Here is a 21,469-nt window from a genome sequence, read left to right as displayed (position 1 = left end):
GTTGGGTGGCACGGGATACATGCGGACGTGCATTGTCCTGTTGGTACAGCAAGTTCCCTTGCCAGTCTAGGAATGGTAGAACGATGGGTTCGATGACGGTTTGGATGTACAGTGCACTATTCAGTGTCCCCTCGACGATCACCAGTGGTGTACGGCCAGTGTAGGAGATCGCTCCCCACACCATGATGCCGGGTGTTGGCCCTGTGTGCCTCGGTCGTATGCAGTCCTGATTGTGGCGCTCACCTGCACGGCACCAAACACACATACGACCATCATTGGCACCAAGGCAGAAGTGACTCTCATCGCTGAAGACGACACGTCTCCATTCGTCCCTCCATTCATGCCTGTCGCGACACCACTGGAGGCGGGCTGCACGATGTTGGGGCGTGAGCGGAAGACGGCCTAATGGTGTGCGGGACCGTAGCCCAGCTTCATGGAGACGGTTGCGAATGGTCCTCGCCGATACCCCAGGAGCAACAGTGTCCCTAATTTGCTGGGAAGTGGCGGTGCGGTCCCCTACGGCACTGCGTAGGATCCTACGGTCTTGGCGTGCATCCGTGCGTCGCTGCGGTCCGGTCCCAGGTCGACGGGCACGTGCACCTTCCGCCGACCACTGGCGACAACATCGATGTACTGTGGAGACCTCACGCCCCACGTGTTGAGCAATTCGGCGGTACGTCCACCCGGCCTCCCGCATGCCCACTATACGCCCTCACTCAAAGTCCGTCAACTGCACATACGGTTCACGTCCACGCTGTCGCGGCATGCTACGAGTGTTAAAGACTGCGATGGAGCTCCGTATGCCACGGCAAACTGGCTGACACTGACGGCGGCGGTGCACAAATGCTGCGCAGCTAGCGCCATTCGACGGCCAACACCGCGGTTCCTGGTGTGTCCGCTGTGCTGTGCGTGTGATCATTGCTTGTACAGCCCTCTCGCAGTGTCCAGAGCAAGTATGGTGGGTCTGACACACCGGTGTCAATGTGTTCTTTTTTCCATTTCCAGAAGTGTATATGAATCAGCAAGAAGATTAATCTTAATCTATGTCATAGTGAGGAAGTTTCGAATAGGTTTTTTGAGAAAATCTACTCTTTAGCTTTTTGCGGTATACCAACAGCATGTTCTTATTATGTTGCAAGCAGTTGTGGACGGATGGTGTTGGATGCCTTGATGAAGATTAAGAATGAATGTGATGGTTCCCTCACATTTCGTAGATCATGTCGTGAGGGGATATGTGGGTCATGTGGAATGAATATCAATGGGAGAAACCAGTTAGCATGCCTCAGGTATGTTGCTGAATGTATTTACTGTTTTTCAAGTATTACTAGCTAATTAATAGTTAAGTACTGGACAGTCAATGGACACATGACTAATCAATTAAACACTATGCTTAGATTTTGAACTCATATTCTTCTGCTATGAATTTTTCTAGCACTGTGGCTCAGTTACACTTTAAGGGAGGAAACTTCTTGTTGTTATTGACATTTGCACAAATATGTATTGTATCCATCCTGGATTATTATATTGTAGTTAATAACATTTGTCATGTTGAAGTCTATATTATTATTATTGTTGTTATTATTATTATGTAAACACTGACAACACCAATTGCATGTAAATATGCTCAAAAATGGAATAAAACATTTGTATTCTTAGTGAACACAATGAATGAATGGGCAAATAAGTGAATGAAAGGTGAAATGACCAACATAATTTAATACTAGATGTTTGTGAGAACCAAGTGCATGTTTGAAGAGTCAGTTTCTTGCTACAGAGTGCAGAGGCATTACTGTTGGAAGGAAGATCCCAACTGATCCTGTGTTCAGTGCAATGACATAAATACCCATGCCTCTGGTGTTAATGTCCTCTACATTTCAGCATTCATCATTCACCTCCACAACAATATTCCACTTGTGAAAAACATATCTATGGCTGCGATTTCTTTTCACATGCCCTCACAGTCTGTGAGTCCCTCTCATCTTGGAGTCTGAATGACCTACCCTTCCTTTTTAACTTTCAGCTATCTCCTATCTAAGGAATGGGAGAGGAGCTATCAGTTCCAAAGGCTAGGAAGTGTGGTATCTGATGTTTAAGCTTCAAAGTTGTGATGTTGTCACATCAAGTACATTTATTTATTTATTTACATTTTCTTTGCTTGGAGCCATCATAATGATGGCTTTTGCACATGTCAGACTTAATACTATGGTTATATTTATACTTATAAAATACACTATATTCTGTAGCTGTTGCTTCTTATGTCTATTTTTTACATTTATCACATTACAACTGATATGCTAATGCCTCATGTTACAATCACTATCTTAAAATTCATTGAAAGAATATAAACATTTTTCTATTAGAAAAGATTTTACTTTTGTTTTAAAAACAGTTCCCGTGTACGTTCTTAGAGAGTTTGGTAGCTTGTTATACCAGACCACTGATATATGGACTTCTATCAGTCATTTTTAACATTGTTCTGTTACAGAAATAGTTACACTTTGTTCTAGTGTTGTGATCATGTACATCACTGCCCTCGATTGCTTCTGTTGGTTGACTTATGAAAAATACAACTATTTTGAAGATGTACAGAGAATATATTGTCAGATATTCGTGCTGCACAAACATTTCACGACATGAATCTCTATGTCCCATCCCATGTATAAGTCTTATTACTCTTTTCTGTAGTAGTAGTGTTCTTTTTAAATGTACATCAGCTGCACAGCTCCATAGTTCAATTCCGTAATTGAGAAAGGGGTAAAGTGTTCCATAATATACTAATTTCAGTGCTTGGCTAGGAACTATCTTTGCGAGCTGGCTGAGGAGATATATGGCACTACTGACTTTTCCGCATATGAAATTAATGTGGTATGTCCACTGCAGATTTTCATCAACATATACACCCAGGAATTTACAGTTACCATTTTTTGTTGCAGAGATATTACACGCACTATTCATATTGTTGTGATGAGAACTGCCTGTTTTAAATGTCAGTAGTTGAGATTTGGTGACATTCACCTTGAGTCCCTGATCATTGAAGTATTTTGTTACTTCTGTTACACCACTAGTAGCAAGCGATTCTAGCTCATTAGATTTGCTCCCATAAATAAGATTGATGTGTCATCTGCATAGCTTGCAATATGGGAGTTAATGGGTTGTGCAATGTCGTTAATATATATAAGGAAGAGAAAGGGTCCAAGGATTGAGCCCTGTGGTACACCTTGTAATACAGGTTCACTGGTGGACTGGGAGTTCATGATTTTATTATCTAGTTTGTATGACAATTTAGTGCTTTGCTTATGATTCAACAGGTACGTGGTTAAAAGATTCATGGCTTGATCCCCAATACTATAAGGTTTTAGCTTTTTAAGAAGTACCCTATGGTTTACCGTACCAAATGCTCTTGTCAGGTCCAAAAATATACCTGCAGTCTGCATCTTCTGGTCCAACAGACAATAAACTTCATGAATGAACAGCGTAACTGCTGTGGTTGTACTTACCTCTTTTCTGAAGCCATTCTGCGAATCTACAAGCAGTTTATGTTTCGTGAAAAAGGCACTTAGCTGAGAAAGGATAATGCTTTTGAATATCTTGATAAAAGTAGGAATTAATGATATTGGTCTATAGTTGGAGACTTCTTCTTTACTTCCCTTTTTATACACTGGTTTCACTACACTCATTTTTAGAATCGTTGGATACATGTTTTCTCTAATGCTGCAATTAATCAGGTGAGTAAGAGGTTTAGAAATTTCTATTAAGCATGCTTTAGTAGTAGCACTGGATATGCTATCCCATCCAGATGAAAATTTTTTCTTTAGCATGTATATTGCCCTGCGAACCTCCTGCTCATTCACTTCCACAATTTCAAATTCGGTACACTTGGTGAGATGGCACCGGAACTCTATCTGTGAATCTGTAATATGCGTTGATTGTTCACCAGAAATGTAGTAGTTATTAAAAATATTACATATAGTATCTGGGTTTTTTATAATGTTACCATCATGTCTTATGCTGAGTGGTTCCATGTTCATCATGCTGGGACCTTTTCGGTATTTGTCAATCAGCTTCCAAGATGCTTTGCTTATGTTGTCAGACCATTCTATTGTTTTACTGTTAAGCTGATTCCTTAGATTGACTATTTCAGTTTCAAAAGTTTGCTTGGCCCTATTGTATTTTTCCTTGAAAACCTGCATAGTAGTACCTTTATAAAGCTGGTTTAGATCATGTACTTGTGGCCTGAGCCGAATCAGATTTGTTGGGAGTTTTAGTCTAGGAATACTTCCATTTTGACAGTTTTTAACTACCTTCTGGATTTCTCTGACTGAGCAACTATATTCATAATGATGCAATAGGGTTGAATAGAATTCATTCCATTTCTCATCTGACCCTTTTACCTCCTACATAGAATCCCATTTCCCATTTGCTAGTTTGTCTTTAAGAGCATTAATATTTGAGGTATTCAGCATTCGTTTCTGTAGCACAATTTTTGTTATTTTAGGCACAACTGAATTTTTGTATTCTATCACCTGACAGAAGTGGCCAGAATAAAGAAAATCTAAGTTACTGTAATTTACCTTGTCTATAACATCTTTGTTGATTATAGCATAATCTATTCTAGTGGAATATGTGTCTGTCACTCTGGTGTCAGGGTTCACTATATTTACAAGGTTGTATGAGGTCAGTACATCACTGAGTGTCAAGTTTACTATACTATTTGAGTTTGCATCTTTATTAAAGTCACCTAATATAGTAAGGTCATTAGAACCAGCCTGACCAGCAACACTACTAAGTTTATCCATAAACAGCATTACATCAGCATTTGGTGGCTTATACACTCCAATCACTTTATGCTTTGGTAACTTAAGATCATTATTGTGGAGTACAATGCCTGTCATTTCAATTGATCGTTCTTTGGTGTGGTGTTCAAGAAAGAAAATTTTTTTAGCTTCTACATCCTTATTAACATAAATTGCCACACCACCACCTTTATGGTTTTGCCTACAATAACTACTTGCAAGTAAGTAACCTTCTAATCTATAGTATATTATTTCACTGCATTTTAGCCCATGTTCCGTTATTACTAGTACATCTGGCAAGTGTTCCTCTATGAATATTTATAGAATGTCTAGTTTGTTTCTGAGATATTGCACATTTAAGTGCATTAACTTTAAGGGTGTTATCCCTTCTTGTTTATTTACCATTTTGCATGAATCAAAATTGTTTGAGTTACACTTTTTACAACATTTTGCATACACTGGTTTTTTGGAACTGACCTGCAATGACTGAGCACTTACTTTACAGCCTGGCTTTTCTTTGCGCGCACGAGACTCAGTCACATTCGAAATACATCCCTGAAAACTATTATTATGGTCCTTTATTCTAAAAAAGTCTCGCTGTTGTGGCCCAGAGCAATTGGAGCTTTCTCCACACTGTCTTTCTCGCACAGTTTGCTTATGTGGGAAACTAGCTTGGCCTTCCCTTTCCTGTTTAAGTGGAATCCGTGTTTTGTATGTTCATCACGACTCATCTTACTTAAGTCTATCAAATGTACATGGATAAATTCACGACTCATCTTACTTAAGTCTATCAAATGTACATGGATAAATTTATCACAGAGTTTCTTTAGCTCAAAATTGTAGTGTCGAATCTCTTTGTTTACACACGACCACAGTGGTAAATCATGTCGCACTGGCATGTTTGTGATGACAATGTTCATTTGAATTAGTTTTGGTAATATGTTACGGAAGCCTCGCAGGGCTGTCTTGCTTTCGTTTTTCTATACGTCGTTGCCGACGCCAATAATCACAACGTGAGTATCCTTGACCAGTTGACTTGTTTCTGTTGTAATATTCTCCACCACTGCATTTAACATTGCACCAGGCTTGATTTTCGCAAAAACTGAATGCTTTGAAGGCATACTTTCGCGAAAACGTTTGGATAGATCTTTTCCATGACTGTTGGCATACAGAAGAAGCCCTTTGGTGCATCTTAAGGTTGGCAAGTTCTTTTTTGGTTCTTTAGCGGGAGTTTTGTGATAACTTTCTGGTTTTTTTATGTCTATTGTGTTACCACCATCCGCTACAAGTGCTGAGAATTTGTTTGATAATGGTATCACATGTGCGGCAGCTGCCACATAGCTTCGATCTCAGTGGCTACAGAAAATGGCCATAAATCGTTTATCTCTGACGAAGATCAAGTTACACATCTCAAATTTATGTACAGTGTAGATCGCTATAATGTCCCTAAGCATGTCAAAAATCTGCTCTTAATTTTAATTAGGGCTAGAGTTATGATAACTCATTTAAAGCAGATGAAATTTTCCTGTTTGCGTAAACAGCTTCAAACTTGAAAACTATTGAACATATAATCAATTATTCTAAATGACAGTCACAATTGCATTATTTATTTTGCCACCAACTGGTTTCAACCCGCAGTGGGGTCATCTTCAGGACAATTTACACCGTTTGGTCGCTCGCTGAAGTCGTCACCCTTCTTGTGCACGGCTGGACAGTTACCAATCATGCACAGGCAGGGTGATGACTCTAGCAAGTGACCAAATGGTGTAAATTGTCCTGAAGATGACCCCATCATGGGCTGAGACCGGTTGGTGGCAAAATAAATAATGCGATTGTGACTGTCATTTTGAATAATTGATTACAAGTAAATTAATTGCTGTATATTTCCATACAACTATGTTGTCCAAAAATTTATTGAACACATGGTAATACTTTTTCTGTTGATTACTAGATACCTTCCTCGACAATAAATCTTTGGAAAGTTGTGTATTACATTGCACTTCCTGTACCTAAGCTCCTGAGAATGGCATTTTTATGCAGTTGTATTTGACTCAAAAGAAGTATAAAGTTTAAAGTTTCCATCTACTACAAAAATAACATAAAAATTCTGACATTCATTTATGGTAAAGCTCTCAGTAGCATATATTTTTTTAAATTTTAATTATGATTTGTGTTTTGTTTATTATTGAAATGAAAGAAATTTTCATGAATGAATGAAGTTTTTTGCTAACCACTGCATATCTCTAAAACTATTACATGCATTGAGATAACATTTTGACGTCTACACAACATGAAATACATTTAAAATGAAGTCTAACTTTCATAAGCAGATGATGTCAGCAGGCTTAACAGTATTCCTTAGTTTCACAATGTCAAAGAGAAATTGATTGAGGTAAGTAGACAGACACAAGGCTTAATGCAAACAATAGGTTCATTTAAGTGCAGTAAACTCTATACACTGGTCAGACAATGGGAAAAAAGCTTAATTCAGTCTGAATCGGTGAAACTATCAGTGTTGCTGCTTGTAGTGACATATATATATTTAAATCTTCATGTACCATTGTAATATACCTGTGGGAATCGAGATGTTACATGCAGTAATATCAAACCTAACATTAAGTATTCGCTCGTTTATAATGAATTAACTTTATTTTGATCATGTCGGTACAAACACATCCGCTCGAATACAGAGTTCGGAACACACTGAGATCAACAGTTTTCAAAGAAGTTCATTCTCAAAGATGAGCCGTCGACTCTTGCAGTCAATAACCGCCACAGAGCCCCCGCCGGTAGTGCGGAGCACAGCAAGGATTATGAGAGGTGTGTGTGCACCTGGCCGGCTGATGGCACAGGTGTGCGTGACCGATCGTGTCGTGGCAGGCACTTGTGTGAGGCGCGATCGGACCGTTTCTCGATGTCTTGGTAGGCATGACCAGCGGAGGGAAGGAGGCACAGAAGGCGTCCTCAGGTTGACCGTGTCATGCTGCTGATGGCACAGTGGAAGCAGAAGGCGGCGGCGTGTCAGTGCGGAGAACATTGTCATGTTGAGGCCATGCAGGGCAGCAGGGTTTTGATCCAATCAAAGGTGCAGAGTGCGTCGAAGAGGTGATGCGATGTATTGCCAAAGAATTTGCTGGTGAGTGCCACGGTAAGTGCAACTTGTCCGGTAACAGTTTGTTATTGGCCTTATGACATAAAGGAGCAAGAATGCTGTGGCTTAACAGGTTGTGTAAGAGATGCCGGATAAGCAACACTCGTGGTAATGACAGAGCTATAGAGGTGCTTGATGTTGCAGCAGGGGAGAAAACAGCAAGCTGCACATGACTGACCTTGGTGGTGGATGACTTCGGTGTAGACGGAAGCGTCACCTTTGAGTCCGTGGACGGTGAGTGTGTTACAGCGCTTGATGGCAGGATGTTCCAAGGAGTTGACAGTGTCAGTGTTTTGATGTGCAAAACAGCTGTGATTGAAGTTTGGGGGGTGTGGCCGTGAGCCCTGTGCATGAGGCATGGCGACAGCGAGAGGTGGTGGTGGTGGAAGGCGGACGTGGTCGGTGAAACCGTGTTCGGAGCAGAAGGCGATGAGACGTAATGTGAATGTGAAGAAGTCAAATCGGCAGATGAACTACTGGTCCGTGGCGGAGAGGCGACACAGTTCGATTGAGCTGGAGCTGCGTGTGTGTTGTCGCTGTTGGCGCTGTGCTCGAGTCGTAAGGCTGCAAGCTGCTCGCACGAAACTGCTGCACAGTCGTGTGTCGGGGCGGAAAGATGCTCATTCGTCGAAGCAGAAATGGCAGATGTTGGTCGTACATAGCAGAGGTAGTGAAGAGGGTGGCAAAGCAAGCAGCACTGGAATGCGGCTGGTTATGCCGTGGTACAGAAATGAAGTGTCTGGAACTACCAAGGAAAGGTGGCAGCGGCGTAAATAAGTTGCTTGTATCACATCAGTAACATAGAATTTCCACTTGAGGCGGCGTGATGATGACAGTTGTGACATCTGGGACATAGATCCATGTAGCTTGATCGTCAGGGTATTAGTTGTAGGTGGTAGTAATGGCAAAGGATCGTCAGCAGTCAGAGGCGGAACAATGACAGGAGTATCTCGTTGCATGTCGTGCTCGGTCAGTGTCGACTGCAGCATATTTAACTGATCTTGTACCAACAAGTTGTATGACGCAATTTGCTCATGTACCTGTTGCAGTTGTTCAGGCAAAAATGTATGTAACGGCGAAGGATTGTCAGCAGTCGGAGGTGGAACAATGACAGGAGCATCTCGTTGCATGTCGTGCTCGGTCGGTGTTGGCTGCAGCATGTGTAACTGATCTTGTACCATCAAGTTGTATGTCACAATTTGCTCACGTAGCTGTTGCAGTTGTTCAGGCAAAAATGTATGTCGTGAAGCAGTCTGCTGTGTATCACTGTGTAAGATGGGGTCGAAATCAGAATCTGTCTCTATCAAAGGGTAACCTGACGTACAAGACAAGGTCGGCGGCACAGTGTTGATGTAACAGTTCGAGTAGAAGAGATCGTGTGTGCGATCGCAGTTGTGAAACTCAGTACACAGCGGCGGTGGAGTGAGAACACATTCACTGCTGTATGAAGCGTTGATGTGGCTGAAATCATCTTCTGGGGTGGGTGAACAAGTTGCGGGCATGATTGAGTAGTGAACGGCTGGGCGGTAAGCGAGCGTATTGTTGGTGAGCTATTGACAAGATGCAGGTGCGGTAGCCATGGCAGGATCGTATGTCACGCAGCTGTTTGTTTTGACTGGGTCGAGGTCAGTGAGCCAGCAGGCGGCGACCGTGATGTCGCTGTCGGTAGCAGTCGAGCAGAGTTTGTGCGGCTCGGGTGCTGCGTAGAGGGAGGCGTGGCATGTCGTGTTGCACTGAGAAACAGCCGGCATTGTCGTCGGTGTAATTGGTGCATTGTCGTTGATCGGTAGGATGCCCTTGATGAAATTGTTCCTGTGATGTTGGTGACAGGCGCTGAATTAAAGCAGATTTCGCTCTGGTGTACTTGCCACTCAAATTGTCACAGATAATGTCTGTAATTATATAATGATAGTCCTTTAGGTGCCTGAAGAGTACGAGGTATTTTTCACTTTCGTTGGTGATGCCATAAGAGGAGAATATATACTCCACGGCCATGAACCACATTGGAAGTTGGTCCAAGAGATATGTTGGTAGTTGAATGCTGCAAATGAGAGACAAGCGCGGAGAAGCAGCTGAAAAGTTGGCGCGAACATTCGAACTCTGGAAAACGGGCTGTACGGAAACTGGGTCGAACGAATTTGCATGCAGCGTGGAAGACATGGTAGCCATGACGGGCGTTTGTGAATTCGACCAGGCATGCGATTTAGCCATAGTTCGGAGTTCATGCGAACTGGGACTTGCAACATAGTCTCCGTTTGTTGCAGTCCATTGTTTGGCATGATTGTCCAATGTCGAAGCACCACACAAAGTTAATTCATTACACAAAAGCAAGTCAAAATTGTCCAAATTAATCAGCAAAGGAGCACTGCACTATCTGGAAGTGAAATTACTGACGCGTTGAGTGGGTTTTGATGGACGACGTGTGTGCCTCAGTCGCATTCTCGATGTGTGAGAAGGTGACGAAAGTTACCAAAAAGCACGATTCACACAAGATTCGGGAATTTACACACTAATTACACTTACTGTACACTGCATCCAGATGCGGCGCGATGTGAAGTCGATGGACGTAGAAATCGGACAAAGGGTTGCTGCATTGTTTGTCCATGGTGATGTTCCAGTACACATTTCTGGCATCGTAAGTGGCGTTCGTGAGCGTCGGGGTCACCAGTGTGGGAATCAAGATGTTACGTATGGTAATATCGAACCCAACATTAGTATTCGCTCGTATATAATGAATTAACTTTATTTTGATCATGTTGGTACAAACACATCCGCTTGAATACAGAGTTCGGAACACACTGAGATCAACAGTTTTCAAAGAAGTTCGTTCTCAAAGATGAGGCGGTCGACTCTTGCAGTTGATAACCGCCACATACCTTTATCATTCTGTGCTGCTTGTATCATTCATTTCACATATTTCACTGCCTTTCGACTGTCACCAGGTCTCACTTTTTCAGTTCCTGCCTTTAAAAAATGTATTCCACTTCAGCCAATGTATTTTTTTTCTGTTGTGTAGCAATATGACATTTGACGTAAGCTGACATGAGTTCTGTTAGATAGATAGGGATACAACCTGAGAATTTTATACTTTTATTTTTTTGCGATTTCATCCACAAAGTAAACTGGACATTTTGGCTTGTGTTGCAACACAATCTGTAATAATTAAGCTCTTTTCAAGCCACTGTCAACTGGTATGTTAAGTTTCTCTAGCCAGCAAGTCATGTCTCTTCTTGTTGCTTTTATGGGCCCTTATCTTGTATGTCGAACGGAGAAATCGGAATGAGACATTTTGAAGTTCTGGCATGTGCTGCAGTATTTTCTTCCTTCTGCCAATTGGAGCTACCATACTACTGGTGATGGTATTGACTATAAAGCATTTTTTTTAAAGAACTGTGTCCAACTTATACCCATGTTTCATTAAGACAAGTGACATCATCAGAATTTGTCCCTACTACTTCCTGCAAAAAATGGAGTTCCAGTCAATAATGTCTTGGTGTTCCCATAATAAATTTTGGCCACAATACATTTATAACAAAATCCTAACTTTTTTTCACAGCTTGTAGCAGGAACATTTTCTTTCTCTAAAACAGGTCTGCTGCTACAAGAGTGGAATTTAGCTTTTTAAGTGTCAAATTCTCTTCCCTTGAATCACATAATTGTATCTTCCAGAAAGGTGTTGAGTTTTACAATCCTCCTCTCAAGGCACCTCTTCTTCAAAGTATTGCCTATTTGCACTGAAGAGCCAAAGAAACTGGTACACCTGTCTAATATCATTTAGGGCCCCCACGAGCACACAGAAGTGCCATAACATGACATAGTGTGGATTCATCTATGTCTGAAGTAATGCTGGAGGGAATTGACACTATGGATCCTGCAGGGCTGTCCATAAATCCATAAGACTATGAGGGTATGGAGATCTCTTCTGAACAGCATGTTGCAAGGCATCCCAGATATGCTTAATAATGTTCATGTCTGGGGATCTTGGTGGCCAGCATATAATACCATTTTGCAAGATTGCGCCAAGTATATCGCTAAGCTCACAGACCGCGTTACCCTCTGGGAGGATTTTTTTTAGTGTTTTGACCCTGTGTTTGCACCTAATGGATAGAGGGTATTGAACAATAATTTCATATATATGGCAATCAATAGAAAACTTAACAGGCTGTACTTTGGGGGTAATGAAAGTAGAGAAGTGCAAACAAATGAAATAACAAATGGTCACCAGCCTAATTAGGCATAATAATTTTAAACATTATGTTCAAGGAAATTGAATATGAGTAGCTAAAGTGACTTTCATTAACACTCCCTTTGAATTGTGCAAAGGGTGAACTAAGTTACAGGTAGTAGTAGGTACCATTAGCACAAATCAGTAATAATAGGAAGATAACTGGTACTTCCCTCTTAATAATAATAGTTACCATTGAAGTCATTAATCAACACAGTACTGTGATGTTACTATATGAAACACTGGACTAAAGTTGGGCATGAAAAGAGTTCTGACTTAACTAACATATAAATACCACAACTGAAATTAAATAATACTACATAGACACTTTTTCTGCTCTCATTTATGGGAATGCATCAGTTTTCTTTAGTAACAACAAATATCCCAGTTACCTGTCTAATATGAGAAAAACTACAATGAAACGATAAACTGTTACTGTCTCTCCAGGCAAACTCTGTGATTATTTCAGAACCAAAGTGTAATTCACTAATATTGATTCCTAACCTCACCTGGAATAGTTTATATTTTATTTTCCTCCTTTAAAGCAAATTACTCAAACAGAAAGCTCAATTAACCTCAGAAAATAGTTCACGTTAACAATCAATACTAAATTACATTTCATATAAGTTCAATTTATGTGCCTTTTTCACCACCTGTGAAGTGGTATATTAGATAGCAATATTTACACACTCTGGCACTGCACTTTAGCACATTTAATCCGGAAGTAAATCACTATTTAGTTAGAAACAGGATACTCAGTTTCTGCACATTTAGGATGGAATCCTGCATTGCTTCATGATTAGGACAACTTTAAGGTTCAAACACAGGTTTACAGCACTTGTATTATTATTGAAAAACACTCACACAAATATACTGGTCCATGCTATAATACATATCTGTGTTCCTGAAGTTGGCGGAGCAGTGGCGCAATAGTGGTGGCAAACAATGTGGCAGCCAACTGGTCTCACACTCTTGATGTTGAATGCTCTATACAGTTTCTTCTTGGTGATGGATTTTTCTCGTTTTAGAGCCATTCCATAATACCAAGAGCACTATGCAACAGCCGAAACCACATCCGAGGCAATTTTCCATATAAAACGGCTTCCAAATGCCTCGATGTTTACAGTACAATGGCTAGCCACTGACTGCGTAGCGTTCCCACCAAGTAGCTGCCCAGATCGACCGCCAAAACCACCTTTCATGGTGCACCAAGCCATTTTTGTAGCAGAGGGGGTTCCCCGCAGCTTTTATACTGTACAATACAAGTTCCCTAAGCATGAACCAGCTTCCAAAACATTAATCTTTCTTTACAACCATACATATTTTATAAAATGTCATTATTTTTTAAACATTCTTTAACTTTTACAATACATACATAATAAACTTTAAATTTCCTCTCACCAATCAGTGAACTTAATTAGTAAAGAACTATCACTTCATAGCCACACACATACATACTTACCTAGTATAACCTACTTACAGCCGATATTGGTGTTACAAGCAGAAGTGTTTAACCTTAGAAGAGTGTTCCTGGAGCCAATCTGTAGCAATTCTGGATGTGTGGGGTGTTGCACTGTCCTGCTGGAATCGCCCAAGTTTGTCGGGATGCACAATGGACATGAATGGATGCTGGTGATCAGACAGTATGCTTACGGATGTGTCACCTCTCAGAGCCATATCTAGATGTATCAGGGGCCCCAATCATTCCAACTGCACATGCCCCACACCATTACAGAGCTTCCACCAGTTTGAACAGTTTCCTGCTGACATGCAGGGTCCATGGAGTCATGAGGTTTTCTCCATACCTGTACACATCCAGCTGCTAGATACAATTTGAAATGAGACTCATCCAACCAGGCAATATGTTTCCAGTCATCAACAGCCCAATGTCAGTGTTGTCGGACACTAGTGAGGGGTAAAGCTTCGTGTCATGCAGTCATCAAGGGTACACGAGTGGGCCTTTGGCTCTGAAAGCTCATATCGATGATCTTTCATTGAATGGTTTGCGTGCTAACACTTGTTGATGGCCTAGCATTGAAATCTGTTGCAATTTGTGGAAGTGCAGCACTTCTGTCATTTTCAACAGTTCTCTTCAGTCATCATTGGTCCCATTCTTGCTAGATCTTTTTCTGTCTGCAGTGATGTCGGAGATTTGATTTTTTACTGGATTCCTGATATTCATGGTACACCCGTGAAATGGTCGTACAGGAAAATCCCCACTGCATCACCACCTTGGAGATGCTGTGTTCTATCGCTCGTGCACTGACTTTAACAGCATATTCAACCTCTCTTAAATCTTGATAACCTGCCTTTGTAGCAGCAGTAACTGATCTAACAACTGCACCAGACAATTGTTGTCTTATATAGATGTTTCTGACTACAGCATCTTCGTCTGCCCGTTTACATATCTCTGTAGTTGAGCATGCATGCCTAACCAGTTTCTTTGGCACTTTAGTGTAGATGACTCACCCAATTCTTTCATCTTGAATTTATCCTTGCTAATTCTTATTACTGTTTGTTCACTGATTTGTAGAGCAACTTAAATTCACTCCATCACTTTGTCCAAAAGACCATGTGACCTGCTTGCATCTGTCTTTCAAAATATTACCTCAAAAGAGACACAAATTCACACAATTAACTGCATTTAGTCAGCCACTCTCCAACTCTTTTTGAAAGTATCCTAGGAGAGTGGACCCTTCATCTGCCCTTCTTTTAATTACTTTTGTCATAAATGGCAAGGCATGTGAAATTGAAAGTTACCCAGTTGTTTTACTACAGTGGCTCACTGAGGACTGGCTTACACAATGCTTTACAGAGAATAGCACAGTGCAACGGAAGTGACAACACAGTGGGAGCTGATAGTGCCAGTCTCTCATTGATGTACTGCTGTTGAGGGCCTTCTGGCATGCTACCTGCCAAGTGACAGCTAATTTCAGTCTGACTATAAAATGTCACATCCTGCATGTAGGTACTGGCCAGCAATTCTGTATCAAAATTTTATGGTTTTCTTGAATGAATTTTCCTTTTTATATTTAACACATGTTACAGTCTAACTAATAACCCTTACTGCTCAGTTTGGATTGCTACAGAAATAACAGGCAATTCACAAAACCAGTCAGCTGGGTCTTAGTGACTTTGTAGAAAGCAAGCTAAGATAGCTCTGAAGAGTCCATTATGATACCAAGTATTTCAGCAGCAATGTAGTTGGCAATCCTTGGAGTATCCAAAGAAAAATCCACATAAACATTGAGGATGGTATTGTAGCACAGCATGATATGAAGTGTCACAATCTTTTTGTGCAGTCAGTTTTATATGCTGCCTGAAAATGCCCACACGATAGTCTTTTGGTTCTTTCTATTGGCTGGTGGTGGTCCTCAGGAATGATGATAGTAATTTATTGACCTCGCTAAGGACGGAGATATATTTTCCCTTCCCCCTTAAATTGGCCTGTATGGCTGAAAGTGTCTTTGCTGGTAGTGGACTTGCTGTACTGGTAGGGGACAGGACATTGAGGGATTTGATGTTCATCTTGACATTGATTGGTATTGGTGGCTGTGGATCAGTGATCACACTTCCCTCTGGTTGTAGCAGGGTGTCATCTCGATGTCAGAGTCATTGGCACTGAAGGAGATAAGGGGGCCAGCTCGATGGGGGTGGACCAACTTTGACGTTTCTGGGGATGTGTTTGTTAATTTGACTTAGTGTGGCATTAAAAGTTATAATGAGCCAACTCCAGGCCAGTGGGGGAGCTTGTGGTGGAATCTGTGGGGTGTGAGTTCAGTTGGTTTGCATCCCATAGCAACATGGTGCCACTGGGTTCCACAGTGAACATTAGTCATCCTCAATGGCTATGATGATGATGCTAGGTAGCTATCCTTGTGCACTTCCAGAAGTGAAAGCCCAGACCTCTGGTGCCCAGAGAGTAGCAAGGGTGACAGCTGAGCTGGTGTGGGCATGTTGTTGGTCACAGGAGGTGTTGGCAGCCGTGCAGCAGTTCTGCCAGAATTTATTTTGGATTGGTGTTGTCCTATAGGATGCCAGGAACTTGTCTGCAGGTCAGCCATACATTTTTTCACACTTGCTACCTTAAAGGTGCAAATGAACCACTTGGCTTCACCACTGGAGTTGGGATGGAATGGTGCTGTTGTTATATGCATTATGCAAACACAACAGCAGAAACACTGAAACATACTAGAAGAAAATTGAGGACAGTATCCTGAAATGATTTTTTCTGGATACTATACAGTGGTGAATATTTTCTGTAAGGCACTGATGGTTTTCCTTGCTGTGGTATTCTGCAATTGACCGACATAAGAGAATTAACAGGCACTGATGACATCGAGCCTCATCTCTTGCAGGAATGGGACGGCTATCCTCATGTACATGCTCCTGCAGGTGCTATGGCTTTGGGCAGATGTGGAGTTGTTATAGAGGCAGTGACTTGGTTGACACATGGGTAGTGCAATAGTGGGCTGGCGGAAGTAAAGCTGTGAGGATGGGGTGTGAGTCATGCTTGGGTAGCTCAGATGGTAGAGCACTTGCCTGCAAAAGGGAAAGGTCCTGAGTTTGAGTCTCGGTCTGGCACACAGTTATAATCTGTCAGGAAGTTTTATATCAGCACACACTCCACTGCAGAGTGAAAATCTCATCCTGGAAACATCCCCCAGGCTGTGGCTAAGCCATGTCTCTGCAATATCCTTTCTTCCAGGAGTGCTAGTTCTGCAAGGTTCGCAAGAAAGAGCTGTGAAGCTTGGAAGGTAGGAGACGAGGTACTGGCAGAAGGAAAGCTGTGAGGATGGGGTGTGAATCGTGCTTGGGTAGCTCAGATGGTAGAGCACTTGCCCGTGAAAGGCAAAGGTCCCGAGTTCGAGTCTCGGTCCGGCACACAGTTTTAATCTGCCAGGAAGTTTCATGATGTTACAGCTTCTACATATTGCTGGGTTGATTACAGTCCTTTATGACTCAATATGTGTTTTAAGTATTACACCAAAGCCCATTTTGCTATAGTATTTGGAAAATTACGCCTTTGTTTTCAAGATACTGCTCTTTTGTAACTCCACTTACTAATATATCATCCAGGTAGTTGATTGAATTCGATATGTGTTGATCAATTGCACCAAAAACCCTCAAAAATTCTGGTGCACTCACAATTCCTAACGGCAACCAGTTATATCTGAAAAATTTTAATGGTGTGTTAATAATCATGAATTGGTGTGACCATTTGTCTGATTGTAATTGCAGATATGCTTTGGATACAGGGCCATACCAAAAGCATGATGCGGTAGGCCACCTGGAGGAAGGGGATGGTGGGGGTTATGAGAGAAGAAGATATTTGCTTTGGGAATTAACTGGGAGAGGTGCATAGGGCCAGTTTGAGTAAATTTTTCCACAGAAGCAATTTATTTGCTTGCTCCGTCCCCATTCCTTCCCCCTCCTACACTTTCATCCATGCCAGTAATTATGATATGCACAGCATACAAATTGAGCACCTGGGTAGTCAGGTGCTTCTCTCAGCTTGGCGCCCCAAGCGGCCTCTGCTAAATGCAATACACCCTAGGCATCCACTTGTGTCTCTTGGACTTTAAACCAGCCCTGGAGGTGTGTCAGTTATTGTACCCAAGTTTCTATCTTCTGCATGTGAGAAGAACCCCTACCCTTGGCCCTTGATTGTAAACTCATGCTTTTAGCAGGAGAGCTTATGTGAAATTTGGAAGGTAGGAGATGAGGTATTGGCAGAACTGGAGCTGTGAGGATGGTTTGCAAGCTGTGCTTGGGTATCTTAGTAGGTAGAGTACTTGCCTGCAAAAGGCAGAGGTCCCGAATTTGAATCTCAGTTGGGCACACAGTTTTAATCTGCCAGTAAGTTTCATAACGGCACACACTCTGCTGCAGAGTGAAAATTTCATTCTGGAAACATCTGCCAGGTTGTGGCTAAGCCATGTCTCCGTAATATCATTTCTTCCAGAGGTGCTATTTCTGCAAGGTTCGCAGGAGAGTTTCTGTGAAGTTTGGAAGGTAGGAGATGAGGTACTGGCAGAATTGGAATTGTCAGGATGCATTGTGAGTTGTGCTTGGGTAGCTCAGTTGGTAGAGCATTTGCCCATGAAAAGGCAAAGGTCCTGAGTTCAAGTTTCAGTCCAGCACTCAGTTTTAATCTGCCAGGAAGTTTCATGCTGCCTTCATTGTACCATCCTAACACCATAATTTCATCCGGCGAAAAAATCATTGCTACCGAAGAGATGTCTGTCACTAATGTGGTTTCTGTGGCAACAGTGCATTTAGGTCACATGACTGCTGACCGCTGCCTACAGAGCTCACTCATGTTCAACAGTGGAGTTCTTGGAGCTAATTTGCTCCAGTTTGTAGGATCTCAAAAATCATTAAGCGGATGCTGAAGCAAATATGTTATTTCAATGAAGGCTTCTGATTTTTGGCAATTTCTGTTTACTGAGGACTGGAGCAAGACTGTTTTGTGTTAGAGGGCTTGGAAGTATTTCATAGAGTAAAAAGAGAAATGAAAAACAGATCTCAGTATGTCACAATAATTTATCTGACTTTGATTTTCTGTCAGGAAATGCCTTAAATGAAAGATCTGTGTCTTATTTTGAAAAATATGCAGCTGCTTTTGGTACCAAGTATCTGCTTCCAAGTTTGTTTGGGAATTTTAATGTTTTTTACACAGTATGGGTTATATCCAAATATCACTATAATATTTAGGATATTTATGACAATGACACTGAGTGGAGCATCTTGTGAATGCAATTTCAGGATATAAAAAATGAAAAATACTATTCAAGTTTGAATATGGGTCAAGACAGACTGTCAAATTTAGCTATATTTTCCACAAAATATAACACAGCTGCTAAACTTGACTTCAAAGAGGTAAAGAATGATTTTGCTTTGTTCAAATCAAGGAAATGCAAAGTAAAATTATAATAGAAACACAATTCCTGGAGAGAGAAATTTTCTCAATTCATGGCTGTACCCCTAATGTTTTATTCCTAATTACTAATTTATGAGGAGCAAATCATATCTCTTCTTTATTATACATTATATTAAAACCAGTGTACAGAATTCAGGAGTAAAGATAATTACTCACTGAGTAGTAGAAAAGTCAAACCATTCACAGTCGCATTAATGAATCTGAAAACTTTGCTAGCTTATGGACAAATTGCTTTCCCAGCTAGAGTACACATAAACACACATACACAAATACACCAAGTCTTTGATTCAGTTTAGTAGTCAATGACTCAATGCCTCTACTATTCAGTGAGTTATTACCTCTACTCCTGAATTATATATATGTTCTACTAGAGCTTTCCAATTCGATATTTAAAATGTATACACAGTAGCTGCCATAAACTATAGTACATAGATTTTGTCATAAGCAATATTTTTCATCAGTAAAGTTCATTTAAGTAATATTTTTGAATAAGCCTTCATTTTTGCTAAACTACTTACAAAATCATAAAATTTGCTGACTATGCATAGAAACAGTTGAAGAGAGATAGTTTTACAGAAAACGTGGAAAGGCAGGAGAGGTAGAGTGGGGGAGGGGAATGGGTGAGGGTTTGATGGCACTGTTCAGATAAGATAGACAATTTTAGAGAAGTGCTGGCCACCAGATAGTTGTGACGTCGGCTCTTGTGGCCATGGAATGGGATAGAAAGCAATACAATGAGTGTATATTTATGGTTGCTTTGGAATTATTGTAAAGACGAAAGGAACCATTTGGTTTGTATAAAACTACCAGTGCTGTTGTCTATTGACTTAATGTGAGGATTGTGAGGATGTCTTGTTACACTAGATGATCTAATTCCATCTTCAGGTCATTTCACAATGCTAATGACACTTGTCCAGCTTTAAAGTAACAAGGTACTTCGAAGACTTTTGAGATACGTAATTATTTGCACACCCTAAGCCTGATGAAAGTAGATCTGAAAATTCAATCCACTTTGATCCTAGGTCATCAAATTGTAATAATGCTGTTGGTAATGTTGACTGGAATAAACTCTTTGAAGCTCTGAAAGTATCAAGGATAAAATACAGGGAGCAAAAAGTTATATATAACTTGAATAGAAGACAGGGTGAATGGTACGAGTCTAAGGGAAGTGGTGGTTGAGAAAGGAATGAGACAAGGTTGTAGTGTTGTAGTGTACCCTCAATGTTATTTAATCTGTACATTGAGGAAGCAATGAAAGAAATAAATGAGAAATTTGGAAATGGAATTATAGTTCAGGGAGAAGAAATTAAAAAATTCATGCATGCCAGTGAAACTGTAATTTTGTAAGACAGTAAAGAACTTGAAGAAGCATTTGAACTGAATCAGTAGTCTCTATAAAATGGGTTACAAGATGAAACTTCCTGTCAGATTAAAACAGTGTGCTGGACTGAGACTCAAATATGGGACCTTTGTCTCTCGTGGACAAATGCTCTACCGACTGAGCTACCCAATCACAATGCACGATCCATCCTCACAGCTTTACTTCCAGCATATCTCATCTCCTACCTTCCAAACTTCAAAGAAGTTCTCCTGCAAAACTTGATAGAATAGTGCTCCTAGAAGAAAAGGTATTGTGGAGACATGGCTTAGCCACAACCTGGAGGATGTTTACAGAATGAAATTTGCACTCTGCAGTGGAGTATGCACTCATATGAAACTTCCTGGCAAATTAAAACTGTGTGTTGGACTGAGACTTGAGCTCGGGACCTTTGCCTTTTATGGGCAAGTGCCCTACCAATTAAGCTAACTAAACATGACTCATGACACAACCTCACAGCTTTACTTTTGCCAGTACATTATCTCCTGCCTTCCAGACTTCACAGAAGCTGTCCTACAAAACTTGCTAGACTACCACTTCTGGAAGAAAGGATGTTGTGGAGACATGGCTTAGGCACAGCCTGGCAGATGTTTACAGAATGAAATTTTCACTCTGAAGCAGAATGTGTGTTAATATGAAACTTCTTGAAAAATTAAAATTTGTGGTGGACCAAGACTTGAACTCGGAACCTTTGCCTTTCACGAACAGTTTCATCTGCCAGGAAGTTTCACATAAGTGCACATGATGTGCTGCAGAATGAAAATTTCATTCTGGAGTTACAAGATGATCATCAAAAGTCAAACAGGAATAATGGAATCTGATCAAATTAAATCAGGTGATGCTGATTGAATTAGATTAGGAAGTCAAATATTCAAAGCCATAGATGAGTTTTGCTATTTGGGCAGCAAAAAAATGGTTCAAATGGCTCTGAGCACTATGGGATTTAACATCTGAGGTCATCAGTCCCCTAGAACTGAGA

At 41.0% G+C, this 21,469-nt stretch overlaps 1 protein-coding gene across 1 annotated transcript in view; it reads left to right on the top strand.

Annotated features, from left to right (window-relative positions):
- Positions 1–1,146: 1,146 nt before the first annotated feature.
- The window catches only part of LOC124619875 (succinate dehydrogenase [ubiquinone] iron-sulfur subunit, mitochondrial-like), a 117,159-nt gene continuing 96,836 nt past the window's right edge, over positions 1,147–21,469 (top strand). The window contains exon 1 of the mRNA XM_047146498.1: positions 1,147–1,286. Coding sequence (XP_047002454.1) covers positions 1,153–1,286 — 134 coding nt within the window. The 5' untranslated portion in view covers positions 1,147–1,152. The remainder of the gene's footprint in view (positions 1,287–21,469) is intronic.

Source organism: Schistocerca americana, chromosome 6, assembly GCF_021461395.2.
Source record: "Schistocerca americana isolate TAMUIC-IGC-003095 chromosome 6, iqSchAmer2.1, whole genome shotgun sequence".
Lineage (NCBI taxonomy): Eukaryota > Metazoa > Arthropoda > Insecta > Orthoptera > Acrididae > Schistocerca > Schistocerca americana.
This window is presented reverse-complemented; position numbering and strand designations above follow the sequence as displayed.